The 12,456-nt window shown below is 34.5% G+C and overlaps 1 protein-coding gene across 1 annotated transcript; it reads left to right on the top strand.

Moving 5' to 3' along the window:
- Positions 1-417: 417 nt before the first annotated feature.
- LOC149923389 (uncharacterized) lies at positions 418-5,306 on the top strand. The gene is made up of 3 exons (XM_090161154.1): positions 418-687; positions 1,879-2,028; positions 4,594-5,306. Exons 1-3 carry the CDS (start codon positions 573-575, stop codon positions 4,755-4,757), a joined length of 429 nt encoding a protein of 142 aa, XP_090017280.1. The 5' UTR covers positions 418-572; the 3' UTR covers positions 4,758-5,306.
- Positions 5,307-12,456: the final 7,150 nt, after the last annotated feature.

Consider the following 12,456-nt stretch of genomic DNA (forward strand, 5'->3'; position numbering starts at 1 on the left):
GTTTGGAGAAATCACAGGAACATCGAAATAACTTGTAATAACAGAAACATTGTTAGTATAGAGAGAACTGGAAGTCATAGAAAATATCAGAAATAGCGGTAAATTACTGGAAATCACATAAAACATCTGAAATTACTGAAAATCTCAGAAATATGGTTATAAATTACTGGGAAGAACAGAATGTTTACGGAAAATCAGGTAGGTGTACAAAACGAGTGACAGCACTTCAACTATATAAACGCCGCTCGCATTTCAATCTTGTCGCGCTGTCAATCTTTGGTGAAAATGGTTGTTGTATTCATTACCATCCCCTAAGATAGCTGCCCTTGTCCCCTTAACCAATTTGTTTCGATTCAAGGCGAACGATTATCGAATGAACTTCAATTCATCCGTTTCTAGTCTCGAAAGGAAGACAGCAAATGATGGACAATGTTTTTCCCGTGTAGCGGTATCAACAAACCCCTATCACTCCACACATTAAAACGAAGATTATTGTTTGGCGAATTGATGGACACCCGTATTTCGCGAGGATAGGGTCTGTTTGTTTCCTCTCTCTAAACCTTAAAAGGAATATGCATAATTATAAATACAGTATAACTTTCTACACATTTTTATTTTTTCTAATCGTTGTCAATTGCGACTTTGGATATTTCGGACACGGACACAATGAAGAGGAGTTCGGTTTACGTAAGTAAACTTTGGGTTGGTCAACGCAATTTTGTTGAAATAACTTTTACACTCGCTTGATTTTCAGTCAGTTACGAGGTTAAATATATTGGCCAATGATTCTCATAAGCACGCGTAATCAGTTTTAACAGAAGTATATAAGCCATCTCTTACGCGTGAAGTTTAATTTCCTTTTAATTAATCGTGTAATTTAACAAGTTCTAGGTAAATTATAATTGGCGCAAATTGAAACCGTTTCATATAGCTAGTTTTAAAATCAGTATTGAACTCTGTCGCGTGACCGTAGCAGAAAGTGGTTCAATACTGCATTTAAAACTATCTCTTAAAATTGGTTTCCAGTTTGTTCAACCTTCAAAGTAGTTCACGCACTCCTAATTTGTATTCTTCAATCAATTACTAGTATTTTTTCCATAGCACGACAAAATGGCAGTGAGGTTTTTACCATGGATGTAAAGATCATGGTAAAATACTTTTTTCGCGTATCCTAGCTGGTTTATCACGAGTGCTATATCGTAAAACTACATACCGAACACCTAATATAAATCACAATGGTCTGATACTATTTCACTACAGTCGCACGATTGTTAAATCCAAATAGTAAAATAATTGTTAAACAATTTTAATGATCGGGTGATCAAAAAAAATTGCGAAGATACTCGTTGAAAATCAGGTTGAAGCAACACGAACATGAACATGGTTTGGCGAGTAGTTAAGTTAAATAAAACCTTTTCTTTCTACTTTGCGATAAACCAGGGTACATGAAAATGTCAAAAGTGATTGGACGATACTAGCAGCACAGTTTTGGAAAACATGATGAGGAATCTAAGGTCTCGGACACTTGTAAATTTTACATAGGGGATTTCGAATCACAAATTGTTTTCCGAAATCAGAAACTAATTTTGAGATTTTCGAGTGCGATCTTTATGTGAATTTCTTGTTCTTATGCCGATCTCGATAATTTGGAACTGATTGTCGACCTGGTTTTCGAACTTTCAAGTTGATTTAAAGATTTCTAAAATTATTTTTCTCTAGAGTGTAAGGGATTTTTACGAATGTTGAACCCCTCGGAACAGTTAGTTTTGGTAGTTTAATACTCGTGTGACCGTGGCTTAAGAGATATATGGCCCTGCTATTAATGCTGTGTGATATTCGAAATGGATGAAGATTTCTAAGGACATTGAAATGACGCAGGTATTTGTCCTGGCTGGGATAAGCACGACTTCTGCGATTTGAAGCGCGACATTCTGTGGGAGTTGAAGAAGAAGAACAAAGTCTGGGGAAACCAGTGCCGAGGAACCGTCATTAACATCAAAGAACGAATTTGCACCGCCGTTTTAGCAGGTATATAAATACCTTAAATTGCGCTAGTCAGGGTCATGCTTAGCGAGTCTCGGTCAAATATGGCCTCTTAATTTGAGGGAATTTAGGGACGGGTAAACATTTTAAATACATGAACCAATGATCGGTTTTTAGGAGTTGTTTTGGGAAAATTCCTCCGGCATGTCCTGTTATAGGACTCACCTGTCCTACTAGAAGATTCCACTGGATTGCTTCCTACGTGATTAGTATGAAAGGCTAAATATTTGACTATATTTCAAAGTGCAACAAAGGTGGCAGTTTGAACTGGTGAACATTTTAAAACCAACTTTTATATTCAACGACCTATTAGAGAATGGGCTGTACATTGAAAAAACAGAATAAAACGAACTAACGACATTTGAGGATTAAATTGTATTTGCAGTGCTACCAGCCACCCTAATAGAAATTGGTTGAGTTGGTTCTTCTTATATCGTTTTGGAGATATACGTAACATTTGTGACACGTTGCTCGTGCAGGATAACATTTAATAGTTAACATTTTTATTACATTGAGACACGGATTTAGAGACTTAAACCCAATTAGAAAGTGGTTTCGCATCGCATTTGATCAATTAAAACCGAGACAATAAAGGTCCTCATAAGAAAGTCACTTAAGGTATAATGTCAAATTGAAGAGTTAGTTAGTCAAAAACTAATTGAGACAGGAACTTAAACCTTTTCAGATCACATTTCCTATGGATGACATTTGAAAATGACACTTCGAATGACCTGGAATATCTTCTTTAAGGTCATTTATCTATTATTTCGATAACACTTATGTAATAATCAGCTAGGCACCACCCTTGGCCCAAATTTGGTGGCCGGGTTATAGTGCGTAGGAGAGTGGTGGAAAGCCCTTCATACCAACCCGAGCCTATAGCTCCGTACACTCACTATTAACGTTAATCTCAAAAGGGTTTTATGGAAAGCTAAACCAAAAAACTCGAGGAAATGTTCCTTTAACCGGTGGGGAGATAACATACAAACACTACGCAGAAGGAGTATAATTGCGAGTTTTTACCCAGTGCCACAAACTGGGATCGAACCCGGCTCCTCTTGCCGCGAGGCGAAAGTGCGAACTACAAATTTTAAGCTCCGGTTAAAATTATAACGTTGTTTGACTCGATTATAGGTTTGGACTAATTATTTCCTTGGCTGTTCCTCTTAGACATTATCCTATTGATAAAAGTTGCGTTTTCTGAACCGAGGGTGTTCATGATTACGGTATATATCAGATATCAGAATTTACAGTCAGATTTTATCAGATCAGTTGCATGGGGTCAAAGTGAAAACTAGATAGTTTATAGCCGAAGCTAATCTGAATTCATCGTAAAGTGTTACCAAAGAGTATAAAAACTACGTAACCTAGAGATATAATGACGGTCGAAAGCAGTAAAGGAAGTTGTAGCAACCGGGAGGGAAGGCACTCAGTGAATTTGCACTTCAAATTTCGGTACCGCAGCGCCACTACGGCAGTATTTAGTACAATAAATAATAAAACCGGAGAAAAATGGCAGTTACGGTGTTGCGGAGGTGCTAAATTTGGCATTTTGGATATTTAATTGTCTAATATCTGTCAATTCAAAAAAGTGACAGTAATTGGTTACTGTTTCGTGATTTTCTTCGTTAGAATTTGTGGATTCGTTGTTTCGGTGTTTATTTTCAAAAAGTGAAGAATAAGGCGTTTGTTCTCTAACGTTGCCAAGTCCTAAAGGTAACCAATTCCTTGAGGAATTTTCAAGAATGTTGAACTAAATCAAAATTATTGCCACTTAAAACTGCCGTAGTGGCGCTGCGGTACCGAAATTTGAAGTGCAAATTCACTGAGTCCTTCCCCCCCGGTTGCTACAACTTCCTTTACTGCTTTCGACCGTCATTATATCTCTAGGTTACGTAGTTTTTATACTCTTTGGTGTTACCTTTTCGCTTGTTCCGGGATATCAGAGTAGGATAAGAAATATAACGCTATGACGTCATTTTACTCAGATTCTGCGGTGGCGAATAGTTTTAAATTTTAGATCGCTTCTTTTTGCCTGTTCTCGGACTAAAAGTGTACTCTTTTTACTCTAAAGCGTTTTATTCGCCGGTTAAACTATTCGCTTGTTCCAGAGTATTAGGCCCTTTTAGCAAATATTTACTGGCTAGCAGACGACAAAATCCGATTTACTCTCCTTACACCTCCTTTACAGAGGGAGTAAAAAGAGTAGCCCTAATACTCCGTGTTGTAAAGTTCGAGAGGCAAGACAAAGATCATATAGTAAAAGCGTAATAATCTTAATTTACATTTATTTAAATGAAGATCAGAATCATACTGCCCCTTATGTATACAGGCAGATCGTATTTATAGGAAATAAAACCCGTCAAATTTGATCACATGATTGATTACATTTTGAGCGCCATCTAGGCATTATACAACACTCCAAAACAAGCCGTTGGAAGCGCTAATTCAAGGTTATCCATATTTTTCCTGTTAAATATCCCGCTGGGCAAGAAAGATTTAACTAAGATTTGAATATCGTGGCATAAATAGAGACTGTCTGATTTCCAGGTTCCTTTGACACCTGTTTCGGCAACGTCACTGAATTGACGGACAAGTGCTCGCAAGATTGCCAGAAACTGCACAATGATTTGTCCGGTGACTGCACCAACGGCAACAAGAAGAGAGAGCGGTGCGTTTGCTATCTCAACAAAGAAGAGCCTCAGAAATATTAAAATATTACCCTCAATTATTTAGAGATTTCTATTTCATACTTTTTTTTACTTGTAATAAAATCTGTTTTTAGAGACACGTTATGATTTTCCACAAATGTAGCGCAGTTGACTCTAGCGATTTCGGTTGACGACAGAATGTTCGTAACTGGAAATTTCGGAACAGAAAACTGGTCACTCTGCACTCTCTTTGTGGGGACGCCAATTCTGCGGTGCCCAGCTTCCCCTCCTACTTTAGCTTCTGGGAGAGCTATTGACTCACTCTGGAGTGGCCGACTGAAAAACCCCTCCAGATAGTTACACGAATTTATACAAAATATAGTAACTGCATATTTTCGTATTATGTTTGATAATGTTACACTTGCCTCATTTGGAGGCCTACAACAATTAAACTCTATCTCATTTGGAGACAACGAACCACCCTACTTCACTCTTAACAATCTAACAACACTCCCTCAGTTCCCCTTTTTTGGGTCTTTCTAACAAAAAACTCCGGATATTAGCCGGGGTTTTCTTGTGACGTAGATAGGTTGGAAATTTTCCACCGTGCCTCTCTAATTTACAACGAACCACCAGCATTTTGGGTTATTTCCTTTTACAATAGGATTTGTTTTTCAGTAATTTTACATTTGGTTTTATAATAAATCAATACACATTAAATACAAATTAATACACTGAATAATAATACCCTTAACAAATTATCACACACTAAACTAAATCATACACTACAAGATTATTATAGAATCAATTAACAATAAATTTACAAAACAATTTGGTTCAAGACACTAATCAATTACCAAAAATAAACAATTTGGTCCAAGACCCTAATCAAATATTCATTTCAACCGCAAACATTATGTTTGGTCATGGACAAATACAGTGGCGTCGCTAGGGTGTTTTAGGCGGCGCTTGAGCCACTTGTAAAATTTATGAAGCGCCACCTAAAATTTCCGAAAAGCGCCTCCTAAAATTCCCAATTTTTCCAATTCACTTGCCGAAAAGTTTCTTAAAAATGGGCATCAAAAATATAATTTTTCCTAGTCGGCCACAATGTTTGAACGTTTTTTTTTTAATTCAAAGAAGAAAGGGCTGATTGAGTCTGAGGAGACCGCGAGCCCGGCGAAGACACCATCTGATTAATCAGGGCGAGATATGTGTAACGGCCACGCCAACGGGGGGATACGTGGGGACAGGGGTGGGGACAGGGGTGGGCACACCCGTGGCGGAAGTATTCCGAACACCCGTTGGGGGATTGGTGGTCGTCCTCACACGGCCATCCACAAACTCTGCCTCCCGGACGCCTGGGATTACAGGAGTGAGCCACTACTCCCGGAAATGTTTCAACGTTACAAACCTTTTTGGGAGCTACCCTCTCCCCCATATCACTCACTAGGACGCCCCTGACCAGTGCTTATGGCTTAAGCGCCACCAGTTTTGAAATCCTGGTGACGCCACTGGACAAATAAACCATCGGACTCTAATCATAAGCCAAAACCACATTCTTAAAATTCAAAGAAAATCTCGGGACATTTACACTCAAATAAATAAATTATTTATTATTCGCTTATTATATTACGTACGTGTTTAATATTTGAATAGAAATATTTTCAATATCGGACACCGTGGCGCTACAAGCGGTGTAAAGAATCGGGTTTTTGATTGGTAAATTTTCTAGGGTTGCTGGTTCTGTGAGTTATATCACCGACTGAAAAATGTTGTTGAGCGGTTTCATTTAATATGGTATTAGACAGTTGGTTAACCTAAAAATGATTTTGCGTCCATTTTTTTATTTTCCAAAGCTAGCAAAATATGGTGCTACATCCTTAAAATGTCAAATTCTATGCTCCCTTTAATAAATTTCTTTAGAGTTTTAAGACAAATTAAATGTCCAATGGTATTATTTTGTGGTTCCTTTAAAATTCGAAGGTAGGCCTATGCCCTGGTACCGCTACTGTACTATATACTATAACTCCCGTCGTAATTTGTCTTTCTGCATTTAAGCTTTAATTACAGTGAAATACGACTAAGTTTTAAGTTTAAGGTTATTTTTTGCCCTGTTAAATCCGACTTCGAATGCAGTTGTCGATGGAGTGATAACACTTTTACCGAAACAGTAATAAGTTAAGTCGGTTTTGACGTCAAATGGGCATAACACGGTGGTCTTGGAAACTAGTGTTTTCAACCGATTCTCAGATAACAGTTATTTGAATCCAGTTAATAATTACTATCAGCACAGATTTTATTTGATATGATTCAAAATGCAAATCAGATAGTTTTAACCTGAAATTAACCTGAATTCAGGGAAAATCGGTTATTCGAGATAAAGCATCAGATACAATTTGAAATGTGGTTGCTGCGTGAGGGTATTATAAAATATTAATTTAATCTGACTATCCGATTACCATTAGATATCTAAAATTAACGACCCGAATAATCTGATCAGTGAGCCTTTAGAAGCAATATTGGAAATCTGGAATGGTTTGGGGAAATGGGCCCGGGGTGGCGAATTATCGCGTCCAATTCGTTAATCTCATTAGCCATTTTTACATTAAATTAAACTATAAATCGTATTTTTTGTTCACAATAGATTTAGAAATATTTTTCTTACATTTTTAGTTTATATCATTTTCTCAAATTTGAATTTATACACTTACATTTTACTATAATTACTGTATTTTAAGAAATTAACATTAAAAACATTTTTTTAAATACACAGAAATGAAACGGATTTTTTAAAAGACTCAAGCGCACCATGTATATTCGGGCGCAGTAGTTTATTTGTCGAAGGTTTGATTTCGATAAATATTAACGCAAACACTTTCTGTTTCCATTCAATAATTCATTACCGTATTTCTACGTTAAATAAGCTATGGCTGCTCCATAAAACAACTCTGGATGGAGATTATCGTTAAGATAAGTAGTCTTAAGCCAAGTTATAATTTATACTATCAATGCCAAAACAGATCAATACGAGAAGCACAATTAATACTGACACTTAAAAAACGTTTAAATTCACATTAAAATGTATTTGAAAATCCAACATTTCCGAGGAATTCTATTGCGAATTTAAACTGTTTTTTACATACAAACAGTGGTGTAGTCGGGCTAGGGCGGGGCATGGCGTCGCCCCGGTGCTTTTTTCAAAGGAAGGGCCCAGCCCCTCCTTGGTTTTTCCATTTTGCCCTGCCTCTTTTTTTCAACTTGCCAGGGCGCGCCTCGCTTCTATTTCGTATATCATTTTTTTGGAATAAAGGGTGTGTGAATTTATGATAAATTTTGCCCGCAGAAAAATACCATAACAATTTGAAATCGTTAACTAGTTACGGCCAGCTGCGATCACGCTAGAAATCGAAGTTGGACGTACATTTATAGCGGCCGGTACAGCCAACTTCGATTTCGCGCGTAATCGAAGTTGGCTGTAACCAGGTAGCGCCCCGGTTCTTTTCATTTTAGGACTACACCACTGCATACAAACCCCGAACAACGAATCTAGAGATGGCGCTAAAACATTTTGTCTGATACAGGGGTTGCTTATTAACAAACTTGGCTGCGTTCAACAACCTTCTGATTCATTCCAGATTATGCATCAGAAATACCGTAACAGTTGTTGACCGACTTTTGCTTCTTCCTGTTGTGACGTCACGATAGGTATCGGAAGGGTATCAAATTAACCTGTTACACGAACAGGTTTTTCTGATATGTTTAAAAAGAAGATTTCTGCTGGCCGCCATTTTGAATGATTCATTTTAATCGGGTTTTGAGCATTTTGGCGTTCAACAACCATTTACGTCAGGATAAGTAATCGGACCGAACGGTAACGCAATAAAAGTATCGGATTATTTTACGATTTAAGTGGTAGAACCAAAGAGTATAAAAACTACGTAACCTAGAGATATAATGACGGTCGAAAGCAGTAAAGGAAGTTGTAGCAACCGGGGGGGAAGTCACTCAGTGAATTTGCACTTCAAATTTCGGTACCGCAGCGCCACTACGGCAGTTTTAAGTGGCAATAATTTTGATTTAGTTCAACATTCTTGAAAATTCCTTAAGGAATTGGTTACCTTTAGTACTTGGCAACGTTAGAGAACAAACGCCTTATTCTTCACTTTTTGAAAATAAACACCGAAACAACGAATCCACAAATTCTAACTAAAAAAATCACGCAACAGTAACCAATTACTGTCACTTTTTTGAATTGACGGATATTAGACAATTAAATATCCAAAATGCCAAATTTAGCACCTCCGCAACACCGTAACTTTTCTCCGGTTTTATTATTTATTGTACTAAATACTGCCGTAGTGAACTAAAACGCTTTCACCTGAAAACTGGGGCGTGTCAAAATTCTAAGAAGGAATTCTTCTCTTGAGAAGAGTTCTTCGTGATAATTTTATCTCCGTGAAAACTCGCCAAAATGCGTCAATTGTAAAAAGATTCTTCTAAAGATGGCGGCTGAGAATGCCACGAAAGTTGTAAACAAAGCCGTTGACAATAAATATTATTTTTACACGATTTCACGACAATATACGAAGGAAGAAAACATTTTATTTATAATTTAAAAGGAAATATTTCATCGGAAATTAACTAAACATTCTATATTCTCTGAAATTCATTTTCGTCCACAAAAATATCATAATTTTTAGTTTCTTCAGAATCAAGTAAACTGATTAGAATATTAGCAGTCATTTTTATTTATAATTAACCCCCAACTCCCGTATTTCGACCAATTCTCACTTCTCAAAATTTTGACGGTCCTTCCCACAGAACTCGTAAGAAGAGATGACGTCACCTCGTTTGAGAAGGACCGTCAAAATTTTGAGAAGTGAGAATTGTCACAATCAAGGGAAGAATTCTTAGAATTTTGACGCGCCCCTAGCTAATTTATGACAAAAGTTAGAATCGATGAAATCACTACACTCGTGTCAGAGTTTTCTTTGCCATTACATAGAGCCAAACTAAATCTATTTCTAGCACTTTGAATTGTTTTATTGGTATTCGTAATAGGAGAGAGCGTGATTCTTGGTGTTCCCCATAATTTATCATTTTCAGATCGTCGAAGTTTTTTGGATGGTGAAATTTCATTTAAAAATCCATTTATCACAGTTGGTACGCTATCTGGTAGAAGTCGTTTCCTACTTGGGCATGATATGCTAAACGCAGATTTATCAAAATGTTGACTACACACCTTGGGGTTAACTTCTTCATCTATTTTCTGTAAATGCTTGTTCACATCTTCGCTATTGGTCGTTTGAAATATTGCAGCTGTCCATTTTCTTCTTAGAATTTCTTCTTTGGGAAATGTGTGAAAACTTAAATTTATAGATGTAACAGTTTTACGGTTTTCTTTTCTGGGTTTCTTGTCATACGCATCTTTTGCACTTGCGTTGCCATTTGGTACACTATCATGTAACCATGGTTAATTTTATTCACCTTAAGCCTTTGCCATTTTAAATAATATGCTCAAATATAATTTCCAGTTTAGTTAAGACATTAAAAACTTATTTATAGATGCCTATTTTATTATTAAAGAAATGAAAAATATTTTATCTACATAATTATACAAAAAAAATCCAAATTACCCACATATTATCCTTTCGTTTCTACAACACTAACCCATGGAAAAGATTCTAAAGATAAGTACTGTTGCGAAACGCGTTGCAATGTGATATTTCACTCGAGAAATCGCCCGCGAAACCAAATTTTCAAAACGATCAAAGAAATTGTGAGCGTACCAAGCGGAAAAACTCTGCAAACTAAAATGACAGAAAACATTCCCGAAAAACTAGGGGGCCTTGATTAAATAACGTAGGCAACGCTCCTACAGCAGGGTTCTTATAATTCTCAGAATCTGTCTATGGCGCCATCTGGAAAAAGCAAAAGTCGGATATTATTCCCCGCGTTTGATTGGAGATTAAAAACGATAAGATAATTTTTAATTCACCAATTATAATTATAATAATAGATAATAATAAAAATAATCAATTATATTTCCTAAACTATTTTCCACTATTTGAAAAAGTAGGCACTAGAGGACGCCAGTCAATTCCCCGAGTTAAAGAAGTATCACTTCATGGTGTCTGCATTTAACATCGGCACACTTGGTGGGAGTAATCTATAAAAGAGGGCGCTGTGATAGCGGCGGGCTACGAGTCTCCGGAATCGCTGATGAAGAAACCAACGAAGTGAGTGGCTGCAGAGAGATCACTTGAAAAAATCGTAGTTCAGCCAAAAAAGGCGAGGCGTAATTTGCCACTTCGGAACGTCAACGTTTACGGTGTATCTATTGAGTGAGATGGAATCGCACCGGACGACGGCGGCACACGAAAGAGGGGTCATCTTTCTAGCTTCCAAAAGTGCTAATTATCAGTCCAGAAACAGCGCCATTTATGAGATTAACGCTTCCCTCTCTCTCTCTTTCAGTATAGACCCTTCTCGCGCCTTTTTAACGATGCCGAAGAGGGAGGATGGGTATCACGAGTTGCTAAATGGTCGAACGTAGTTTGGCGCTGAAGTCACAATCTACATTAATTAATTTCGTAAAAATGTAATGAATTTCGTATTAATTTATTGAATTAAGTATTAGTTTAAGGAATTCGTATTAATTTAATAAATTTCGTATTAATATAATAAATTTAGTATTAATTAAATTAATTCTGTATTAATTTATTTAATTTCGTATTAATTTGATTAATTTAATAATTATTGAATTAATTAAATTGATATTAATTCACAATTAATTTAATATTAATTTACAATTAATTTAATATTAATTTACAATTAATTTAATATTAATTTACAATTAATTTAATATTAATTTACAATTAATTTAATATTAATTTACAATTAATTTAATATTAATTTACAATTAATTTAATATTAATTTACAATTAATTTAATATTAATTTACAATTAATTTAATATTAATTTACAATTAATTTAATATTAATTTACAATTAATTTAATATTAATTTACAATTAATTTAATATTAATTTACAATTAATTTAATATTAATTTCCAATTAATTTAATATTAATTTACAATTAATTTAATATTAATTTCCAATTAATTTAATATTAATTTCCAATTAATTTAATATTAATTTCCAATTAATTTAATATTAATTTCCAATTAATTTAATATTAATTTCCAATTAATTTAATATTAATTTCCAATTAATTTAATATTAATTTCCAATTAATGTAATATTAATTTCCAATTAATTTAATATTAATTTCCAATTAATGTAATATTAATTTCCAATTAATGTAATATTAATTTCCAATTAATGTAATATTAATTTCCAATTAATGTAATATTAATTTCCAATTAATGTAATATTAATTTCCAATTAATGTAATATTAATTTCCAATTAATGTAATATTAATTTCCAATTAATGTAATATTAATTTCCAATTAATGTAATATTAATTTCCAATTAATGTAATATTAATTTCCAATTAATGTAATATTAATTTCCAATTAATGTAATATTAATTTCCAATTAATGTAATATTAATTTCCAATTAATGTAATATTAATTTCCAATTAATGTAATATTAATTTACAATTAATTTAATATTAATTAACAATTAATTTAATATTAATTTAATATTAATTTAATATTAATTTAATATTAATTTAATATTAATTTAATATTAATTTAATATTAATTTAATATTAATTTACAATTAATTTATCTT

The sequence above is a fragment of the Leiobunum rupestre genome, chromosome 10, assembly GCF_980474605.1.
Source record: "Leiobunum rupestre chromosome 10, qqLeiRupe1.1.hap1, whole genome shotgun sequence".
In the NCBI taxonomy this organism is placed as follows: domain Eukaryota; kingdom Metazoa; phylum Arthropoda; class Arachnida; order Opiliones; family Sclerosomatidae; genus Leiobunum; species Leiobunum rupestre.